The sequence below is a fragment of the Podarcis gaigeae genome (assembly GCF_964106915.1).
Source record: "Podarcis gaigeae genome assembly, chromosome: 5".
NCBI classification, from domain to species: Eukaryota; Metazoa; Chordata; class Lepidosauria; order Squamata; family Lacertidae; genus Podarcis; species Podarcis gaigeae.
This window is the reverse complement of record NC_139681.1, coordinates 77,396,964-77,420,773: the sequence shown is the minus strand read 5'-3', so window position 1 is coordinate 77,420,773 and position 23,810 is coordinate 77,396,964. Positions and strand designations below refer to the sequence as shown.

At 45.2% G+C, this 23,810-nt stretch overlaps 1 protein-coding gene across 1 annotated transcript in view; it reads left to right on the top strand.

The window, feature by feature from the left end:
- The window catches only part of MINDY4B (MINDY family member 4B), a 30,182-nt gene extending 10,612 nt beyond the window's left edge, over window positions 1-19,570 (top strand). Inside the window, exons 6-13 of the mRNA XM_083739732.1 lie at window positions 1,384-1,549; window positions 4,018-4,083; window positions 6,555-6,625; window positions 13,507-13,579; window positions 15,467-15,640; window positions 16,061-16,241; window positions 17,783-19,110; window positions 19,334-19,570. Coding sequence (XP_083595858.1) covers window positions 1,384-1,549; window positions 4,018-4,083; window positions 6,555-6,625; window positions 13,507-13,579; window positions 15,467-15,640; window positions 16,061-16,241; window positions 17,783-17,925 — 874 coding nt within the window. The 3' untranslated portion in view covers window positions 17,926-19,110; window positions 19,334-19,570. The remainder of the gene's footprint in view (window positions 1-1,383; window positions 1,550-4,017; window positions 4,084-6,554; window positions 6,626-13,506; window positions 13,580-15,466; window positions 15,641-16,060; window positions 16,242-17,782; window positions 19,111-19,333) is intronic.
- Window positions 19,571-23,810: the final 4,240 nt, after the last annotated feature.

Here is a 23,810-nt window from a genome sequence, read left to right as displayed (position 1 = left end):
GATTCACAGTGCCTCCCAATGCCTGAAAGCCAAGGAGCTGTTTTGTAGTCTTTCATAGGGAGATACTGTGGAACGCAAGGTGGTGTTGGATTCCAACCCCTGTCAGCCGAAGCCAACATGGTCAGTGCTCAGGGATCATGGCAGCTGTACTCAGCGGTGCAGCTGGGAAATTTTTATGCCGTGGACTTATACCCTTACAGGGTAAGGGGTCTCTAGATCAGGCTTCCTCAACCTCGGCCCTCCAGATGTTTTGAGACCACAGTTCCCATCACCCCTGACCACTGGTCCTGCTAGCTAGGGATTATGGGAGTTGTAGGCCAAAAACATCTGGAGGGCCGAGGGTCACATGTATTACGTTGGCTGTGAAGCCCTACATAAGAATAAAACAACAATGGTGCCACACCTCTGTGAGTCGTTGCAGAAGGCTCCACCAATAATTAGCATTAAACTGGAGAGCGTACTTCTCTTCTCAGCGTGCAGATATAAAACAGAAGCTCCAAGAGGGAGACATGGGTTGGATGAGAAATCCAAAAGAAGCACTGGAGACTGGAGAGACGCAGAATGCCTCTGCCTTCCCAACAGTGGGGAAGGAGAGCTGAAAATAATGCAAATATATTTCACACCTGGCAACCAATGCACCCATTGGGTTTCAGATAGTACATGGTTAGACGAGTTGAAAAAGTCCAGGACACAAATTTTCACATCCCTCTAGTGGTTATATGGTGGGTCATTTACCAGATGTAATGTATTTAGTGTTAACTCGATTCTGACCAAATTAAGCCTTCTGATGTATATTTTGCTCGATCAAATGGGGTCTGCTTTTGCTGCCCTGATGGTAAGCACATTTACTTAAGATTAAGCAGCCTTGTCTTGTAGAAAAGGATAATATACGTTCAAAGTAAAAATAATAAAATGAGCATCTACAGCAGGCATAGGGAAACATCTGGCCCTCCAGATGTTTGGGACTACAATTCCCATCATCCCTAACTAACAGGACCAGTGGTCAGGAAAGATGGGAATTATAGTCCCAAACATCTGGAGGGCCAGAGTTTCCCTATGTAAATCTGTAGCCATGTAAATGCCTGGCTGCCCCACTGCTGACCTACAAAAAGGATGCTGCAGTGATGAGTGTCAGCCCTGGTGGGCTCTAGCATGGCCATGCCCAGGTCTTGGACTGTTTGCTACTGCATTTGTCACCTGCCACTCTCTGGGTGGTCGTTGGGGTGGAATCCTGCACTGCAATGGCCTGGGTTTAGCCCTGAGGTCCAGCCCTAGATGCACCATTGTCAACAATGTCTTGGGGCTGACAGTTTTCCTGTTTCTGGACTATGGATTGCTAGCGTCTCTCTCTTTCACAGTCTCTTTTTCTATCTGTCTTTGCAGTTTATGTGAAATAAGCCAAAAAGAACAAGAAAAGGCTCTTGCAGCAGCCTTGGCTGATATTTTGTGGGTAGCAGGAGAAGGTCAGAAAGCTACTGTCTGCCTTGTCACCAATGATACTTATTTTACTCCCAGTATAGACTACAAAGCAGATCACTTTACTGAAAGAGTAAGTAAGAGAAGCTATGCTTTAAAAGACACAAGATTTGCAAGCGGGAATTGTTGGGTTTGATTCTAAAAACTAAGAAACAGAAAAACCCCAGAAACACGAGGACTGTTGTATGTTGTGGTACAAACAACAAGCGCATAAAGATCCACTTCGCAGCCAGAGACTGGCTGAGATCTGCTGGCCAAGAAAAACCAAAAGCATTGTGTGAATCGAGGTGCTATAATTCTTTTATTAGACACCATAAAGAGAACCAAGGAACTCCGAAACCAGAGAAAATAAGTTAAATTTAGCATAGTTTATTGAGCTAGCCTGTGTGTGCAGTTAAATATCTTGAGGCCTGACCAGATGTTTCAGTGAAAGTAGATCAATAGAGTAGTATTTGGGATGGGTGCCACATGTAATGTGATCAAACTGGTCTGTAACACATTTGTCTGTGTGTGGAATCTCTGGGACGAAGATTTTCATATTCAAATCTCCCAAGCAGGCACAAGATAAAACAGGTTTTGATGCATAGCTCAATGAAAATGTTGGCTCTGGGCTCATCCAGAGGACCTATTTATTGAGCATTCATCCAGATTTGCTTACACACAAAGCTTATGCAGCTGAAATTCTACTCAGTCTTTACTGTGAATTTGTTAGTATTTGTTTGCAGGGAGATTATACAACAATGAGAATTCCTCCTGCATTCACCCTGACTTGGCTTCAGGGTCTTCATATGTCTTCCTGTTTATCATTTATTCATTCCAAACTTCTCAGTGCATTTCCCTGTTACTTTCCTAACCACGAAAAGATTTTTTTCCCATTGTGCTTGGGCAACAGAGCACTTCTATTGTGAAAATCTAAATTTCCCAGAATGCACCCGAATCCCTCCTGTAATATGGCACCCCTAGAATGTGGCAACTGTAGAAAAGGCAAATTAGGAAAGGAATTTTTTTTTAATGCAACTACCAGCATTGTCATGCCTTTCTAGAAATCTATGGACCTACCACAATCGAAATCCTGTGTACGGTTCTGGTTGCCACATCCTAAAGAGAATATTGTGGGTCTGCAAGATTGGAGGAAGGGGAGACCAGCTGGTACCCATTGGGACTGGTAGGTCGGAGGGCAGGGCAACAGGTAAAAGCAGAGCCAATGACAGGTGCAAACAGCTGATTATTGGTTTTGTCCCCATCCTCCTCCCTGTTGATTAAGGAGGAAGAAGCTTGAAATATACTCGGAGTCGAGAGTGGATTTCATGCTCTTTATTCAGCTCATAGTGGTGAGGAGGAATGAAAGTTCCCCCAGAATGTCTGCTTTATATACATTATTTACACAATGGGCCCCACGTGATTGGCTAATTCCAGAATTCTCCTGTAGGCCAATCAGGTTGTGGATTCACTTCCACCTGGAGCTGGATTGGGTGGCTCCTGTGGACCAATCAGACTGCTGCATTCTGAATCCTATTGTTCTAGGACCAATCAGACTGCTGCATTCTGAAGCCTATTGTTCTAGGACCAATCAGACTGCTACATTCTGAATCCTATTGTTCTAGGACCAATCAGACTGCTGCATTTTGGATCCTATTCAACTCAGTACATAACAAGGCTGATAGGAAGTGTCTGGATTGGCTACTAGTATGGAGGCAGAGAGGTGCAGGCTGGCTAAGAGCAAGCTGAAGATGGAGGGTCAGTGCGCCATTTGCCTTACTAGACCAACATCCACTAGGGGAAGCCAACATTATTAGGGGACCGAAGAAACTCTTTGAGAAAGTATGATGGCTAGGGCATGAGTAAGAATAGAGAAAGTAAAAAGGGGGAAAGCTCCCTCTCTCAAGATACCAGACCCTGGAGTCATCCAATGAAGGTGGGCAGTGGGAGATTCAGCAGAGACAAAAGGAAGTACTGGCACCAAATTCGCTACCAGATGTAATGAACATCCATTTGGAACACCAGGGCTCTCCTTCTGTCATCCACCCCTCCTTCCCAACTTGCTGTAATTATTTGGAGCTCCAAGGCAGTCAGGGGAGGAGAAGAGATGACAGGACCTGGGAGGGGACAGGCAGGAGAAGTAAGGACTGCCTTGTCTCCTGTCACATTGGTATGTTTAATATTTCCCAGCTTTGAATATGGCTGCCTTGACCCTTATTCCTCCATCCAGCCATCCCTGCACCCCGCTCTATCTCTGGATGGCACTAGAAGGTCCAAGAGAACTCAGGTTCAGATACACGCAGGTACTGCCTGGTTCTAATGCTTCATTATCTCTGTGCAGTAAGGGAGCTGGAGAGCACGGAGCCTTGGATGAAAGCGAAGCAGTCAGAGTTGTCTTCACAGAGCTCATGTATATGGAAAAGTCTGTTCAAGACAGAATTAAATTTAGGCTAAACTGTGCTCGTGTGTAATAGAGATGAATGATGTGATTACTGCACCACCTGACCAGTTTTCCAAAATTTTATTCCTGTGTTGATGGAATTCTTAATGATCATTTTGCAGGTTCAGCTGTTTGACTTTTTTGAGAAGGAAACAGCTCAGCAGTTCCTCTGCGATCACATACACTGTGTAAGTTGGGGGGGGGTATGCAGCGCCTTTACAAATGTGTACTTGTGGCCAAGTTTTATGTGGCTTTTAATAGTACCTACAGGTAGAACTGCACACATGCCAGTTTGCTCATACCTTAGTGCAGCACTGTGTTCAATGGGGATTATTTCATTTCATTTTTTCATTTCACTTTTAATTTGTATACCGCCTTTCTATCTTACAATACTCAAGGTGGTTTACAAGCTGAAGAAACAAAGAATGTACACCTTATAACAATCTAATCCAATACAAAAATGTGATAATAAAGCATAACTTTAAAATAAGCAACTTGTATAAAATAAAGTAATATTCAACAATCCATTAGAATAGCATAGACTAATATTAAATATCAGCATATAAAAATTAAACAAATCCACTCTTAACAATTATAATAAATAATTTCCAAACTGTAATCAATAAAACAACGGCAAGTCACAGTGCATACAATAATACAATACAAATCGAGAAGCAGAGACTGGAGGGTGAGGCAAGGCTGGTGCAAGAAGGCCTTGCCTGATGGAGTCTCTCCCCTCACAGTTCTAGATCCAAAGATTCAAAAATTGTTCTGAATCTCATTCTTCAGTAGATGTACTCTCAGATGACTGTAAATGGGGCTGCAGTCTTACTTGTCTTATTATGCAATGTTGTAAAATGGATCTATCTTTTGTTCTGATCCAGCTTTTGGCTAATAAACCTAGACTGCATTTTAAATTGCCTCGTGCATTTAGCACAATGTTCTTTTCCTCAGCTCAGTCACCACAGATAGGTACAGCAGGTGGGACCTACAACAAACTGTTACAGCGTGGAGTGCTGCTGTTTAGGAAGCCAGTCGATGTCAATATGCCTTTCAACTGATGTGCTGTGACTGGGCTCAATAACTGGTTCTGTCCCAACTCGGCTAGGTGACTGGAGCACTTTCAGAGACCTTCCAATCCTGGAAAGCAGGCCCCAGTGCTCTGGACCCACAAATGTGCATTGTGAGCACCAGACTCATGCAGAGTATAAATAACGCGGAAGCTAGTAGTGAAGCATAACTCCTTTTATTTCTAATAGCTGCTACAAACTAATGAACTACTGGTTTGCATGAGTGTTACATCTAGTCACTCAGCCATCTAGTCACTACATAGATAAGACTCTCTCCACACACAGAGTCAGGCAATCAGTCAGGAGTAGAAGAGCAGTTTACGCCCCCTCCTTTCTCAAAACATCGGATCAGGAGATTCTGTCAATGGGAGGGGTGAAAATAACAACAGTCCCTCCCTTCTATTCCCCCTGTTTTCTGTTCTCTTCCCTGCAATTTCAGCCAGCATTCCGTGGCCATTGAGCATGCTCAGTCCTTATCGGGCTTGGGCTTTTTTCCCTTTGCCTGTACATATTATCTGGACTGGGGTTCTGCACTTGGGTTCCCCTCCCCCTTTGCCTGTACATATTTTCTGCACTGAAAATCCTTGGGGGTTCCCCAAGCACAGAAACCTAGAAAGCTGCCTTATCCTGCGTCAGACCATTGCTCCATCTACCTCATTGTCTACACTGATTGGCAGCAGCCCTCCAGGGTTCCAAGCAGGAGTCTTTTTTCCAGCCCTGCCTGGAGACCCCAGGGTTTGAACCCGGGAACTTCTGCATGCAACACAGGTGCTCTCCCACTAAGCTATGGCCCCTCCCCAGCTGATGTCTTTCTTTTGTGCGTGGGTGGTGCCATTCTGGCTAAATAAGCAACAGCCTGAACTCACAGATTGAACACCAGAAATCAAGGGGAAGCTCTGAAGATGTGTGTCAACATGAACCTGAGCAGTGGTGGACTTTGGTAATATGGTGCTTGAGCGAAGACAAAAGCCACCCCCCTCCCCCAGTTCTTATTTCCATAATAATTCATTTGGGTGTTGTTTTTTATGGATCTTCTCAGTAGCTGCCCATATAAATAGGGTGGTGGTGTTGTTGTTGTTACAGATAGGTAGCCGTGTTGGTCTGCCATAGTCAAAACAAAAAAAATTCCTTCCAGTAGCACCTTAAAGACCAACTAAGTCAGTTCTTGGTATGAGCTTTCGTGTGCATGCACACTTCTTCAGATACACTGAAACAGAAGTTTCCAGACCCTTCTATATAGTGAGAAGGTGGGGAGGGGTATTACTCAGATAGCTGTGATGAGCTATCTGCCAATCACCCATTCCCACCACCCTTCTGAGTAATACCCCTCCCCACCTTCTCACTATATAGAAGGGTCTGGAAACTTCTGTTTCAGTGTATCTGAAGAAGTGTGCATGCACACGAAAGCTCATACCAAGAACTGACTTAGTTGGTCTTTAAGGTGCTACTGGAAGGAATTTGTTGTTGTTGTTGTTGTTGTTGTTGTTGTTGTGCACCCCCTCAGCTTGGTGCCCTGTGTGAGGAAATTACCTGCACTGCCCTAAATCTGATGCTGACCTGAGTAACATTCATCCTTCTCTTCTAATCAGCTGAACTGTGAAGGAAGTCATGGAGTGATTCTATTTCTGTACAGCTTGCTTTTCTCAAGGACATTTGAAAGGTAACAAAAATGTTCCCCTGCTTTATCAATACCTAGATTTAAATTAAGCAATAAATCACTGCGTCATCCTTTCTTTCTTCTTATCTTTTTAAAATTTAAGTATAGTTTATTTGCCACAGCATATATTTCAAACATTCTCATAATCATAAAAACCATAAAATAACACGTCATGTGCTCCAACCGCGTTAAAAGGAAGGGATACAATATATCTGCAACAATTTGAAAGGTTCAAATGTATACTTCAAGTATTCCAAACTATGTTACCCACCCCAAACACTACTCCCCCATGTGCCTCACTAACTGTGTGTTCAATAAAATTGCCCCATACTGGGTAGAAGTTATCGTTTTCTTTTGGTCTCTTGCTACCTGCAGTTTCCATGTTAGCTCTTCCAACAAAGCTGTCTGCCAGACTGTTTCATACCACTTATCCATGGTCAAGAGTTGCAATGTTTTCCATGTTCTGACTATGGTGGTTCTCGCCACAGTCAATAATTGGGTTATAAGATCTCTATTTTTAATTCTTGGTGAGTCCTGGCTGTACGATTTAAGCAATGCCAGTCCTGGGGACATAGGAACTGTCTGCCTTGTAATCAAAGATATCTCTGCAAAGATATTTTCTCAGAATTTTTCTATTTTTGAACATTCCCACCACGTATGTATGTTTGTCCCAATAGTGGGGCACCCTCTCCAACACATAGGGGAGCTGTTGGGTTTTATATGTTAGACTTCTAGGTGTTAAATACCAGCAATTTGCAATCTTGAGGACTCTTTCTCTTGTCATTGCCGAAATAATTTATACAGGGCTTTGATTAACAGCCCATTCCATGCCTCTTCCTCAATTTCTAAATCCCAATTAGATTCCCACCATTCTCTCATATTATTCTGGGGAGGGAAATATGCCTCTGTAGTTGATATATATATATATATACATACAGGGATGATATTAATTCTTTCATTGCTATATTTTCTTCTACTATTTTTTTTTTGTATGTGGTTATTAATAATCTCCCCATTAAGTTGTTCTTTAAGTTATTATCATTATGGCAGATACCAGCAGGCAACTGCCCTCGCTGCGCAGGTGATGTCAGCAAAGCAGCTTCTTGGACATTAGTTTCTAAGATTTCCTGTGCTAAGCATCTACAGTTCCCAAGTCCCTGATCCCAGGGATGGAGGAAGGGGGCGGTGGGGGGGGCGGTCCGGCCCAGGTATCACCACTGAGAGGGGTGACAAAAGGGTGGGCGGCACTCACTGCGGGGCCTGCAGCGCGCCTGAGCCACGCATTTATCCTGGGAGTGACGGGGTGGCTTGGGTGCCCACAGGCTCTGCGCTGCCCCAAACAGTCCGCCCACCACATCCCCCTCAGCTGTAGGGTGTCTGAGTGGGAGGAGGCAGGCAGACTCCTCGGAGGCCTTGTGGGGCGTCTTGCCCCGGCTCACCCCACCCCACGGGCAACTGGCCCTGCCCCCACGGGCAGTTGGACCTACCCTTAGGTGCAGGGTGCGTGCACCACTCCTGGTGCCCAATCGGCTTGCTCCGCCACTGGCTGATCCATGCCGCTATTAAGTGGAACCTTGGTTTTCAAACATAATCCATTCCAGAAGACCATTCGACTTCTGAAATGTTCGGAAACTGAAGCATGCATTTCCGGAAGCATTTATTTACAGAAAACTCAATACGGAAGCCGTGTGGCACATTTGGGTTCCAAAAAGCATTTGAAAACCGAAGCAGTTATCTCTGGGTTTTGGGCGTTCGAAAACCGAAACATTCAACTTCCAAGACTTTCGAAAACTGAGGTTCCACTATACTATACTGCATCTCCTCTGCAGGCAGATGTGCTGTTACATTTGCTGCTAAGTCCTTCAGCTCCTGCCGTGACTTGGCATAGGAGTTTCTGCGTGAATCAGTGCAGCAAATGCTGCAAAATGAGGGTCTCAAGCGAGCAGTGATTCTATTGCCCTATGTGGTGAACCCAGTTCCCAATCCTCAGGCTTCCTTATTGAAAGCCAGGCTGATGTTGTGACCATACCTGCTTCATTGTAACGTGCCCCCCCCACCGAATCAGAGATGTTGCTTGCCAAAGGGGACTGGAGTGTGCATGTGTTGTTTCATATTTTGATGGATAGTTCCTTATGTGGGGTGGTATTGAGGATAATGGGTTCTCATGAAGACTCCTTGGATTGAAAATCAATTGGGTATGTTGTAGGAAGTTTGAACTCTGCAGAAATCTTTAAAAGGCTAAATTCCAAATGTCCAAGCCTTTCTGTGATCCCTTGTTGCTCTTCCATTGGGTGGTCTTTAAAAGAGCCTTTCAGATTCTCCTCCTGGCCGCAGTTGTCTTTGGTTAAACCTTCTGATTCCGGCCAGCTGATCAAATCCTCTGAGGAGGGTTTGCTTAAGCTATTTTAAATTCTCATTATTGGTGTCCTGTTGTTGTTGTTGTTGTGATGGCCGGTTGCTTTGTTGTTGTTGTTGTTTAGTCGTTTAGTCGTGTCCGACTCTTCGTGACCCCATGGACCAGAGAACGCCAGGCATTCTATTAGCTAGCTTTAGGGCTAGCTAATAATGGCGATATAGTCAAATTTTTAGAAACTCATGTTGGACAAACTCCCTTAGCAGTCAAGATGGGCTTGGCATGTTGTAACATTGTTGGGATTCTGGGACTCCTGAAAGATAGTAAAACTTTCTGTGTTTGTTTGGGGAAGATCAGGGACTCCACATTAACCAGGTCTATATAACCGGCTTGCTCTCCTAATAAAGACCTCATGTGTCTTTTAGCTGATCGAAATGTAGACCAAGGCAGGAATGTGTCTTTATAGGTGCATTTCATAAGGCTGACTTTGTTTGCTTGCAGTACTAAATGTTGCTGCTCTTTCATTTCACTGCCAGACTTCTGGCTTGAGTTCTCTCGAGGTTTGGGACTCATTTTTTGGTTTATCTCTTTAGCTCATGGGTAGTTAGATAGAATAGGTACATACCTTTGAAATCCTGTGACTTCTTGAGTCGGATCTCCCCGCTGAGTGTCCTCATGACCTTACCAATCAAAATAAATTCAGCGTTTGACAAATAAAATAAATTGTTTGGTGGCGCTGTGGGTTAAAGCCTCAGCGCCTAGGACTTGCCGATCGAAAGGTCGGCGGTTCGAATCCCTGCGGCGGGGTGCGCTCCCGCTGCTCAGTCCCAGCGCCTGCCAACCTAGCAGTTCGAAAGCACCTCCGGGTGCAAGTAGATAAATAGGGACCGCTTACCAGCGGGAAGGTAAACGGCGTTTCCGTGTGCGGCTCTGGCTCGCCAGAGCAGCGATGTCACGCTGGCCACGTGACCCGGAAGTGTCTCCGGACAGCGCTGGCCCCTGGCCTCTTAAGTGAGATGGGCGCACAACCCCAGAGTCTGTCAAGACTGGCCTGTACGGGCAGGGGTACCTTTACCTTTACCTATAATCAGCTCATCCAGGTTCTCTGGGCTCGTCTCACCCTTTTGGGGTTCTGAATTTGCCTCATTACAATTGCTGTTGGGCTCCCCAATAATGCTAATTGGATCTTCATGTACTTCAGCTTGTACCACAAAGCGGTTATGAAGGGGGGACTTGTGCAGACTGTTTAGCTGCTGGGGGTGAGTAGTCCTCAATTTCTCTAAAACGTTTGCTGGGCCCCATGAGGCTCCTTCCCACCAGTTAGTGCACCAGACTGGTATAACAGAGGGTGAGATTGATTGCTTGTGAAATGGGGACCACTTATAAATGCCATCTCCAACTCCTCAAAATATTTCATCAACAGTGTCTCCAAAAAAATTTACACATCACTTGGGAAGACAGGCAAAACTAATGCCAGTGTACTGGAAGAAGCAAAGATCACCAGTGTTGAAACAATGATTCTTCAACATTAACTTCGTTGGACTGGTCACGTTGTTTGGATGCCTGATTATCGTCTTCCAGAGCAATTACTCTATTCTGAACTTAAAAATGGAAAGCATAATGCTGGTGGTCAACAAAAGAGGTTTAAAGACTCTCTCAAGGCAAATCTTTAAAAATGTAGTATAAACGCCAACAACTGGGAAACACTGGCCTGCGAGCACTCCAATTGGAGAACAGCCTTTGCCAAAGTTGTCATGGACTTTGAAGACACGCGAAGTCAGGACAAAAAGGGAGAAGCACGCTAAGAGGAAGGAACACTTGGCAAACCCTCACCATGATCAACTCCCGCCCGAAAACCTATGTCTCCACTGTGGAAGGATGTGTAGACCCAGAATTGCCTCCACAGTCACAGACTCACTGTTAAAACCGTGTTTATGGGAGACAACCTTACTCGGCTGTGAGTGATCGAAGAAGAAGAAGAAGAAGGAGGAGGAGGAGGAGGAGGAGGAGGAGGAGGAGAAGGAGGAGGAGGAGAAGAAGAAGAAGAAGAAGAAGAAGAAGAAGAAGAGAGGGTGACTGGAAATTACAGAGCAGCCAGCTTAATAAAGCATAGGGTTACTCTTGCAACATTATTGTTGTGTTTGAGTGGGCTGAACATCCTGCAATGTCTTATCAGCATTAGTAGTTGAAGAGCTGGGGTGTGTTTTGACTACAGTCGGCTTTATCGTCAAAGAATGCTGAATAAATTCCTTTTGACAGCCAAGGCCAGGGAGGCCTAAACTTTGGACAACTGTAAGTCTGAGTATAGACTGAGTGTAAGCTCCCCCCTCTGGATTATTCTGCAGTTACCATCTTCAGTTCAACTAATTATTAGCTTATTTAGCTTATGTAGGTAGCAACTTAAAATTTTAAAGATGTTTTCTCACCGCTGCTGTATTGCAGTCGCCATCTTTGTAGTGTTACTTCAAAAAAAAAAATTTGTCACCAGCGGCAGGGCAGCTGGACCCTTACAATGCTGGACTGGATGAATCCCAAGCAGGAATTAAGATTGCTGGAAGAAATATCAACAACCTCAGATATGCTGATGACACAACCTTGATGGCAGAAAGTGAGGATGAATTAAAGAACCTTTTAATGAGGGTGAAAGAGGAGAGCGCAAAATATGGTCTGAAGCTCAACATCAAAAAAAACGAAGATCATGGCCACTGGTCCCATCACCTCCTGGCAAATAGAAGGGGGAGAAATGGAGGCAGTGAGAGATTTTACTTTCTTGGGCTCCATGATCACTGCAGCTGGTGGCACCAGTCACAAAATTAAAAGACGCCTGCTTCTTGGGAGAAAAGCAATGACAAACCTAGACAGCATCTTAAAAAGTAGAGACATCACCTTGCCGACAAAGGTCCGTATAGTTAAAGCTATGGTTTTCCCAGTAGTGATGTATGGAAGTGAGAGCTGGACCATAAAGAAGGCTGATCGCCGAAGAATTGATGCTTTTGAATTATGGTGCTGCAGGAGACTCTTGAGAGTCCCATAGACTGCAAGAAGAGCAAACCTATCCATTCTGAAGGAAATCAACCCTGAGTGCTCACTGGAAGGACAGATCGTGAAGCTGAGGCTCCAATACTTTGGCCACCTCATGAGAAGAGAAGACTCCCTGGAAAAGACCCTGATGTTGGGAAAGATGGAGGACACAAGGAGATTGGGATGACAGAGAACGAGACGGTTGGACAGTGTTCTCAAAGCAACCAGCATGAGTTTGACCAAACTGCGGGAGGCAGTGAAAGACAGGAGTGCCTGGCGTGCTCTGGTCCATGGGGTCACGAAGAGTCAGACACGACTAAACAACAACAACCATAGCATAAAGTTTTAGAACGAAGTTGGTATAAGGCTCAAAACCTAAGGAGAACCACGGGGTGTTCAAAGCAACAAAGTGAACATTTTTTACAAAGCCTTATTTCTGGAGGAGATATTAGAAGTTAATAGGATTGGGACACAATGGAGGGAAGACTGACGGAACTGAGAGATATAAGCTCATTCATTTTGTGACCAGGCATGTTCGATCTACTGCAGGGAGTTGGGTTTGATGACTCTTTGCTTCCCTTCCAACTCTACAATTCTCCAATTGATATTTCTGTGCAACTCGCAAGCATTGGATCTGTCATTCTTACTGTGCAGCATACTCATGCAGTCTTTCATTTGGCAGTGGTTTTGGGGGGACCGCGTGTAAAATCATGCCTACTCAAGAGGATCTGCTTTAATAGTACTGGATATCATGTTGACCACAACTCTTGGTAAAGCAAAGTGTGCCTGCATGTCTTCTTTCTTGTTTTCTTCTGTCAGGCAGGTTGGAGACTAGCAAACAGACGGGCTGGTGCTGCCCACACCATTTAATTGAAGGTCCAAATTGGCCTATGGGCCCTGAAAAATATTTGTGGCCTCTGCTCTAACCACTACACCACACTGATTGTCAAACCCATCCTGTGCTGTGGGAACACTATGAGAACATCATCCATTGCTTCCCTGCCCTCCCACAACAGCTGGGTATAGCATATTCAAATGCATCCCTGTAGTCATCCTGGGATAGTTCAGTTGGTAGAGCATGAGGCTCTTAATCGCTGGATTGTGGGCTCGTGCTCCATGTTGGGTGAAAGATTCCTGCATTGCAGGGGGTTGGACTACATGACCCCTTGTAGCCCCATCCAACTCTACAATTCTATCATTCTATGATCCCTGCTCTTCCATCCCTGAGACTGTAAGGTTGTGTCCAAAGTTGTCCAAGCGGGTGGAAAGCTCATGCAGGATTCTCCCCCACCCGCACCTCAAAAAAGCCTCTCCAGATTTTCAGGGGAACCTACAAAACTTTTGGGCTGGTGTCTTACGGGGCTGCGGCAGGAGAGGGGAGTCCACCTGAAATCAGAGTCTGGCGTTCTGTTAGCAAAACTCTGGCAAGCAGGTTGACAGTGAAGAGTGACTCACAGCACCGAGCAACAATAGGGAACGCTAATTTTGTCTTTGTGCTTTGGTTGGGTAGGCTGCAAAAAGACCTTGACTGTACCACAACTCATCTGTTGCAATGCAGGCTTGGAAGCTTCATCTGCAGACAAGTAGGTGTATCGGGGAGGGGGCAGCTGTGGCTCGTGGGGGTGTGTGGGTGTGAGCTGCCGTGTTCTCCCAGCAGTGGCATTGTGCTCGTTGGGATGGAGATGGGCTCAGAGGGAGGCTGTGGTGGGGCAGTCAGGGTGGCAGCGGTCCTGCGAGGCTGCCACTGCTGCTAACCCAGGGCTCTGCCTTTTTTGTGTTGTTTTTTTAGAAAATCTTTATTAATTTTCACATAGACAAATATACACAAGTTACATAACATATAAAACAGAAAATGATACAAATGAATAGAAACGATGAAATAAGAAAAGATAAAGAAACAAACATAAACAAATACGATATACTACACTTACATGACAGATTAAAATGTATCACTTCCAATAATTCTCATTATACTACTTATATTATCTGTATTCCTTGCACAGATTCATATTATTATTATTATTATTATTTGTGTGTGTGTGTGTGTGTGTGTGTGTGTATATATATATATATATATATATATATATATATATATATATAATCCACTATTATATTTCATGTAATTCTTGGTTAACAGTATCACATTTCTGCAAGTATCTTATTGTTCGTACAATACGTTTTCTAAAATTATTTGAATATTTTCCATTCCCTATAAACCTTCTGGTTTGACACTCCTCTAATTTTTCCAGTCACCTTTGCTAGTTGCAGGTATTCTATCATAAGAATTTCCCACTCTGTAATCGTTGGTAAGATTTCGTTCTTCCAATTTCTTGCCACTATTATTCAGGCCCTGCTAACCTTGCCACTGTCACTGTGGGAACGCCACGGGCTGCATCTCCCTGCACGAGGCATCACTACTGGGCTTTATTTTCTTTAAGTAATGTTGTGAAGGCTGCGTGCCACCCCCAGTCTCTGCCTAGCAGCAGAGGTGGAGCTAGCTGCTCTGGCACCCAGAGCAGCGTGACCTGGGGGCGGGGCTAGTGTCCCAGGGGGTGGGGCAAGCATCCCAGGGGTGTGCCGCCCACGGCGAGCGTCCCAGGGGGCGGCTGCAATGTCACCCCCCCCCCCAAGGATGACACCCGGGGCAGACTGCATCCACCGCACCCACTTTGCTCTGCCTCTGTCTATCAGTAGCAATATTCCAGGGGGTTCCAGGCACTTACCCAGGGTTCTGTTTCTGTTGGGGAAATCAAAGCACAATGGAAGCTAGTGTCCTTAAGACAGGCATCCCCAGCCTGCGGCCCTCCAGATGTTTTGGCCTACAACTCCCATGATCCCTAGCTAACAGGACCAGTGGTCAGGGATGATGGGAACTGTAGTCCAAAACATCTGGAGGGCTGAAGGCTGGGGGTGCCTGCTTTAAGATATATGGTTTATTGTATACGTGCTTACACCTTCAATGGAGGGAGTGCAGAACATTCCGACTAAACATCGGGAACAACTTTCCAACAGTAAGAGCTGTTCCACAGTGGAACCGTCTCCTTTGGGAGTTTGTGGGCTCTCCTTGTGGGTTTTTAAGCAGAGGTTGGATGGCCACCTGTCATGGATGCTTTAGCTGAGATTTCTGAAATGCAGGGAGTTCGGCTAGAAGACCATTTGGGGGGGGGGTCCCCTTCCAGCTCTGCCATTCTATGTTTCTATTATTATATCCCAAGAGTGTCTCCCATTGCCTCTCCTTCCCAGAATGGCTCAGTTGGTAGAGCATGAGATTCTTAACCTTAGGGTCACGGGTTCGAATCCCACGTTAGGCAAAACGTTTCCTGCATGGCAGGAGGTTGGACCAGATGACCCTCATGGTCCCTTCCAACTCTGCAATTCTATGATTGCTGAACACTGAGGAACAAGCCGCTCTTGAGGTCAGCTTCGGATTCCCCACCTGAAAGCATGATCTGGGTCGTTTTCTCCTTTAGGCCATTCTGAACATCATCTTAACAGGCAGAGCTTGTCCACATGTGTTTAATGGGTTCCAGAAACTTGAGGCCGAAGGCAATGTGCAGAAGCAGCTGCATGGCGTCTTGTCCCGCAGTGAGGTGGGCTATTTACACTGGAGCAAGGAGGAAGTGGAACATTACAGATTCCCACAGGTAAGGTAAACATGCAAATCAGTGCATAGGTCTTTTCAGTGCAGGTAAGCATTTGAGCTACAGGGCCAAACTACACGTAACATTAGCAATGTGTTTGAAGGAGCATGCTTTACCTGGGCTCCTTTGGGAGGAAGGGAGGGCTATAACACATAAGGATATGTTTGGGTCCCAGTGTGGTGTAGTGGTTAGAGAGTCAAGCTAGGACCTGGTATGTAGGGTTTTTGTGTGTCGCAAATTCCTAGCAGCCAGTCGTTTTCAGTTATCAGCTGGACCATGCTCTTATTTTTATTTGATGCTTACATGGGAGGAAGTTTTTTGAAACAGATGAAGATGTTGGTTTTGTTTGGGGGCTCTGTGTTTTCTTTTTAATGCCTTACCGCACCATGAGACTGTGAATGAACTATGCCCTCCCCTCCCTAGGTTGGCAGCATGCTGAAAACTCCTAAATTGCCTGTTTGGTTGTGCAACATCAGTGGAACATACAGCGTCCTTTTCAGCACTAACAGGCTGCTCTTGTCCGACTGGAAAATGGAACACCTCTTTGATTTGTATTTTTATAATGGACAGCCCTCGCAGAAGACAACAGTGCATCTAACAGTAGGTGGGCACTTACCTTTACTGAAAGAGAACTTTTCAAATGAACACTCCTGACATCTCTTCAATTTTATATGTCCATCAATGCCTTTCCCCCCCACAAGTGATACTTAAATCCATTTTGGTGTGTTTTGCATGGATCAAATATATATCTATCTTTAACAAAAAAAAAGTTATGTGGCCTTGCCTGCACCTTCTGAGTTTTAAACTGGCATACATTTGCATCCTGTGCTACATTAACAATATATTCGAAACTAACATGTGCTTTAGATAAGCCAACCTTATGAAAACACCCATACAAGCAACAGTAAACAGCACAATAAGAGAGAGGGGGCAACTCTGAGAGCAGATCTGAAAGGAGACTCCAGCAATTAGGAAAGAGGAGAAGTACAGTCCCTGGGGGAAATTCTGAAAGCATTCTCAGTAGGGGAGAAAATACCCCCAATCGTTTTTTTAAGCTGTATAATCCATTAAGAGCCCAGTTCTTCTTCTTCTTCTTCTTTTTACTAAGCACTCAGTGACCATTGAATGTCAAGAAAGCCTCTATGTTTTTAAGATGTTTTATCACTTGTGGTTTGCCACCCTGGGCTCCTTTGGGAGGAAGGGAGGGCTATAACACATAAGGATATGTTTTGAGTCCCAGTGTGGTGTAGTGGTTAGAGAGTCAAGCGAGGACCTGGTATGTAGGGTTTTTGTGTGTTTTTTTAAGCTGCAGGCCCTGATCCAGATTGGGTCTGTGGAACAGGGAAAGTGGGGTATAACCCTTTCCTCCTGCATCATTTCCCCCCACAAAAGCCCCCTCCCCAAAGCCATCTTTGGGCAATTTGCCCTTATTTTGAGGCTGTGTTTTTAACACCATTGTGTCCTAGAAAGAAAGATACAGGAGCATATGGGGCCTGATCCACAGGACGCTGCCATATATCAGTAATGTCTACACTGGAACGCAGGTGGCGCTGTGGTCTAAACCACAGAGCCTAGGGCTTGCCGATCAGAAGGTCGGCGGTGTGAATCCCTGCCACGGGGTGAGCTCCCGTTGCTCGGTCCCTGCTCCTGCCCACCTAGCAGTTCAAAAGCACGTCAAAGTGCAAGTAAATAAATAGGTACCATTCCAGCTGGAAGGTAAACAGCGTTTCCGTACACTGCTCTGGTTCACCAGAAGTGGCTTAGTCATGCTGGCCACATGACCTGGAAAAACTGTCTGCGGACAAATGTCGGCTCCCTCAGCCAGTAAAGCGAGATGAACACTGCAATCCCAGAGTCGTTTGCGACTGGACTCAACTGTCAGGGGTCCTTTAACTTTTTTAATGTCTACACTGACTGGCAGTGGGTCTCAGGGTTTCAGGCAGGAGTCTTTTCCAGTCCTGTGTGGAAACTCCGGGAATTGCATTTGGGGGCTTTTGAATGCAATGCATGTCCTCGGCTAACTGACCTAAAGGCAGACAGCTGAAGCACAGGAGAGGCTGAGAGGCGTGAGAAACACCAATGCCAGAAGCTTCCATTTTGCACGAAACAGCACACACACAAGCTTCTTTTCTTTTTTCCTTTCAGACACCCATTCTCATCACTGGGAGGAAAATCACCGTGAGGAGGACGGCGATGCAGAAAAGCGATTCCCTTCTGTAGAGATGGCCATCCGAACAAAGTGGGAGGGTGCTGCTATCAATTGGAACGGCGTGGTCCCCTTCTTCTGAAGATTACGGGTGCGGGCACAGAGCTGGTCCCCAGGCTCTCTTGCACGGATCCTGCTGCCCAGGCCTGGAGGAGAAAGAAAGGAAACTGCTACCAATGGACAGCTCAATGGGCCTGCCAGTTTGGACGTCCAATCTGCATTCGGTGAATAAATTAGCTGTGCTTATGGGATAAGCAAAAGACCAACTGTGCAACATGTGGACACACAGAGAGAGAACGCTGCAAGCTAAACACAAAACTGAGATAAAATCGGAGTATAGCAAGACAGTTTTACACACACACACACACACACACACACACACACACACACACTGCTGTGAACTTTTGCTTCTCCCACCAGCCGGGCCTCATGGAAGGGTGCTGCCTGTCATGGAAATATAATTGGTGTGAAATGACTGAGGACCTAAAGTCAATTAGGAATGTTGGAAGCGACAGAATGAAGTCATGACCCCACCGTTTCATATCTTCACGATGATTTCTCCCTGTTGTTGAAAATTATTACTGTTTCTGTTGTTGAATTTTTCCGCTGCCAGGATGCACAGTCTGTAGCGTACAGAAGTCCCAGCCCAGAGTTCTTTGAGTCAGAATGTCTGCAGTCCATTCCTAAGAAGCATATACATTTGGAATTCAATTTAATTAAGTGGCAATTACTGTGGCTGAGCATGGGTGAAAGGGCACTTTAAACATGACAAATATGTGAATCGACATAGAGAGAGTGATGAGGTTTAACAGATTATGTGAGTCTAGCAGTTCAACATGTGCTTTGAAAGGGGGGGAAATTACTTTTTTTAAACTTTTGGAGGAAAGGGAGGTGATTCAGTGGGTTGGACACGGGAGGAAAAATGGATAGGATAATTTAGGCAAAAAAGATAGAGGTGTCCTTTTTCCTACATCAAATAAAATCTAAGTAGCTAAAAGCTTGGATACAAATGTTTTTTTAAAAAAGAAAAAGGTTTGTGAGAAACTTGCAAGAGAAACATAATACAAATTAAGGGTGTGTCTAAGCAGTATTTAAAACAATTTGCACACATGGAGGAAAAACTGGATAGCAAACCTTTTAAAGAAGTAAAAAGAACTTAAATTGTTTTGTAAACTAGGGCAGAAAATCAGTAGTGGCTTTGAAAATCGCTAGATATGTTTTTCCCCTTTTGACCTCAATATATAACAAAGGCACTGTAAAAATAAATGTTGAAATATTTTTTTAAAAAATATAAAAATGTCCAGTAGCACCTTAGAGACTAACTATGTTTGTTCTTGGTATAAGCTTTTGTGTGTGCATGTACACAAAAGCTTATACCAAGAACAAACTTAGTTAGTCTCTAAGGTGCTACTGGACAATTCTTTTTATTTTTTAATATATTTTGACAGTGTCAGGCCAACATGGCTATCTAACTGAATGTAAAAATAAAGTATTGGTAATCTACTATCAGGAAATAATAATGGAAAATTTGGCATTACTGGGTGCCTAAGAAAATTAACTGAAAAGACCGAGATGGCTTTTGTAATTTGCTTGATCACGGCAGCTGAAATAAATGTAACCTAACTCTAGACAAAGTTGTATGCAACTAAAGCATGATTAATTAATAAGTATGTAAAACTTGATGACTTACGGATGTGTAAGAAACGGTAGATAACCTAATTTGTTGAAAATTGGTCATTCTTTATAGCACATAATTATATCATTGCCAAGCTTTTGGTTTGCTGCTGCTTCTTTTTCCAACTTAGTTGTATTGATAAAATAATGTTGAATATGGCTCTGCTTGAAACAGAGGGAAAGATGCAATATATAATCCTGCCACCCAGTTGCATTCCTCTCCTCCCTGCATCAGTCTATGAAATCTACACCGCCACAACCGGAGAGCAGGCGCGCCCCACTGAGTTGCTTGCAAGGCAAATACGATTCAAGCAAGCTACGTAATGTATGGTGTTACACAGAGGCAAGTCACCCACAAGGTGGCGCTCAGAACTGCAAATTTTTATCATTCAAGTCAACAACAGCAAACAAACCAAGGGCGCTCAGATGTTGTTGATTCTGCTTAATCCATACAGCGAGCTATCCACTCCCAACTGTTTTTGGTGTGGCATTGTTTCTGGGAGCACAGCATGGTTTTATTATTATTATTATTATTATTATTATTATTATTATTTATATTTATATTTATATTTATACCCTGCCCTCCCCAGCCAGAGCTGGGCTCGGGGCGGCTAACACCAATAAAATTTCAGTAAAAACATAATAAGGAAAAAAAAAACAATTTAAAATACAGGTAAAATTCAATTTAAAATGCAGCCTCATTTTAAAAGTCAAAACCATAAGAAAAGGGAAACATAATGGACAGACTGAGTCCAAACCAAAGGCCAGGCGGAACAGCTCTGTCTTGCAGGCCCTGCGGAAAGATGTCAAGTCCCGCAGGGCTCTAGTCTCTTGTGACAGAGCGTTCCACCAAGTCGGGGCCAGTACTGAAAAGGCCCTGGCCCTAGTTGAGACCAACCTAACCACCTTGCGACTTGGAACCTCCAAAATGTTGTTATTTGTGGACCTTAAGGTCCTCCGCAGGGCATATCAGGAGAGGCGGTCCCGTAGGTACATGGGTCCTAGGCCACATAGAGCTTTAAAGATCAAAACCAGCACCTTAAACCTGACCCTGTACTCCACCGGGAGCCAGTGCAGTTGGTAAAGCACTGGATGAATGTGATCCCACGGCAAGGACCCCATAAGGAGCCTCGCCACAGCATTCTGCACCCTCTGGAGTTTCTGGGTCAGCTTCAAGGGCAGCCCCACGTAGAGCGAGTTATAATAATCAAGCCTGGAGGTGACCATCGCATGGATCACTGTGGCCAAATCAGGGCGAGAAAGGTAAGGGACCAACTGCTTAATATGGCAGAGATGGGAAAATGCCATATGCTGTGTTCAAGCAAATCAGGAGGAAAGCTCAGTCTGGATGGTGAATATTAGAAGCATAGAACTGTAGAGTTGGAAGAGACCCTGAGGATTGAGTCCAACCTCCTGCAATGCTGGAATATACAGCTGTCCTTTATGGGGTTTGAACCTGCAACCTTGGCATTATTATCAGCACCATGTTGTAACCCACTGAGCTATAACTTATACCCCGGGAGGCACATTCCCTCGAGACAGATGTCAACAACAATTTATCCATCTAAACCAATATTGTCCATTCTGACCAGCAGAGGTTCTCCAGGGTCTCAGATAATGGGCTTTCTTGTCAGCACCTACTCAATAATTGTAGCTGGAGATGTCAGGCCCTGAATGTGGGATGTTCTGTGTAGGAAGCATCTATGACACATACACCCTCCCCCCAAAAATCATAAGGATTGTGGGCTATGGGATTGTTATGGTAATTTAGATGTAGTAAAGATAACAGAGGGACCCGGGTGGTGCTGTGGGATAAACCACAGAGACTAGGGCTTGATGATCAGAAGGTCGGCAGTTCGAATCCCCGCGACGGGGTGAGCTCCCGTTGCTCGGTCCCTGCTCCTGCCAACCTAGCAGTTTGAAAGCACATCAAAGTGCAAGTACATAAATAGGTAAACGGGAAGGTAAACGGTGTTTCCATGCGCTGCTCTGGTTCGCCAGAAGTGGCTTAGTCATGCTGGCCACATGACCCGGAAGCTGTACACTGGCTCCCTCAGCCAGTAAAGCGAGATGAGCGCTGCAACCCCAGAGTCGTCCACGACTGGACCTAATGGTCAGGGCATTATCTTTACCTTTAAAGATAACAGAGCAAACTTTAATAGACAAAAGCAAGAATATTACAAAGCTGCAGCATCCTCCAAACTTATTTATTGTGAAGTGTTTGGTGGGGGTGTCACGTTAACTATGTGGCCAAATGGAACACTTTCCAGCAACATCTTCCCTTTCTTTTTCATGCAAGCTTTGAAAATGTTCTGCGGATCATTCAAGTCACAGTTTGACAGCTGTGCGTTTTTGCCCACATGTGAATTCCCAGGTGGCATTTCGAAAGGCACTCTGTATTCCCCGAAGACCACGGTGTGGCAAGAAGAGATAAACAGAAGCAGGTGCAGATTTTGCAAGTTGCCACTTTTCCATTACTGGATCCTGTATATGCGATAATACAATTAGCTACACAGGGTCCTCCTACCTTATACTGAACCAGACCTTTGGTCGATGTAGCTCAATCTCCTCTTCACTAACATAGCAGCTGCCCAAAGTTTCAGGCAGGAGTCCATCCCAGCTCTTCCTGGAAACGTCATGGATTGTATCTCAGGCCTTCTGCATGCAAAGCAAGTGATCTGCCAGTGAATCATAAAATCAACCACAGTAACATAGACTTGGAAGGGACGCGGGTGGCACTGTGGGTTAAACCACAGAGCCTAAGACTTGCCGATCAGAAGGTCGGCGGTTCGAATCCCTGTGACGGGGTGAGCTCCTGTTGCTTGGTCCCTGCTTCTGCCAACCTAGCAGTTTGAAAGCATGTCAAAGTGCAAGTAGATAAATAGGTACCGCTCCGGCGGGAAGGTAAACAGTGTTTCCGTGCACTGCTCTGGTTCGCCAGAAGCGGCTTAGTCATGCTGGCCACATGACCTGGAAGCTGTAAGCCGGCTCCCTCAGCCAATAAAGCGAGATGAGCACCGCAACCCCAGAGTCGGCCACGACTGGACCTAATGGTCAGGGGTCCCTTTACCTTTACCTTTAACATAGACTTGGAAGGGACCACGAGGATGATTTAGTCCAACCCCCTGCAATGCAGGAATATTTCACCCAACGTGGGACTCGAACCCATGGCCCTGAGATTAAGAATTGCATGCTCTACCCACTGAGCTATCTCTGAGGTACAGTCCTTCCCTGATTCATCTTCTACAGCAAGGGTAGGGAACCTTTTTGGCTTAGCAGGACAGATTTGTGTCTGCCTCCATGCCATAGGCCAATTTTGACAGGTAAAGAGGACCACCCGCCTGTCTATCACCTGATGGCATTATGATGTCAGATGATGGACAGGTGAGTGGTCCCACCCACCTGTCCAATGTAGCCTGTAGGGGTGGGATGATAGTGACCAAGCAGGAATAAACTCCCTGGGCATAGGCTGATACACAGGGAGTTGAATCCTGCTTTCTGCAGGGTTCAGGTGTGCTAGCGGGTCTCCCATGAGGAACCAGCTCGTACGTCCAGTCGAAGCAGTGCAGGGAACGCACTCAGGCACCTGAACCAAGCTGGAGTGAACTCCCCACCCACTAACTGACATGTGGGGAGCTCAGTCCTGCTTTCCAGCCCAATAATTCAGCTGTGTCTCTACTTAATCTCATGATTGTGGGTTCACTCCCCACACTGGGCAAGAGATTTCTGCATTGCAGGGGGTTGGACTATTCAGTCCTTGTGGTCCCTTCCAACTCTACAATTCTATGTTGCTGTGATATCGCTTTGTGGAAAGGGCTTCACAGGACAAATGCAGAGGCCTGATTTGGCCCACAAACTGCAAGTTCCCCACCCTGGTTATATAGAATCCGTTTTCTTTTCTGTTTGTTATGCAAATGCTCCATGAGAATTACAGGCCGTTGTAATCGCCGTGAGACTTCTGCGCTCCCGACAGATCACCTCCACTGTGCAACTAGTCATCTCTGTTCAGAATGTACAATTCTTCAATAATTTTTAGGAAAAGAAAAGGGCATTCCTCCCCACGCTCTAAGCTTCCAGAATTCTCCTATCTGCAGAGGGGGCAGGTGAGGGTATCAACACATTCCTAAATCCTGCCACTTATGACATCATCTATATTTACATTGGCTCAAAGGGGCAGGAGAAGCTGCAGCAGAAAATGAGTTGGCATCACACTACACCCTCCAGCTGAGAGGACAGAATAATGTGCTGGGGAGAGGGAGAGCAGGGATTTACTGCAATAATAGGCAGTGAATC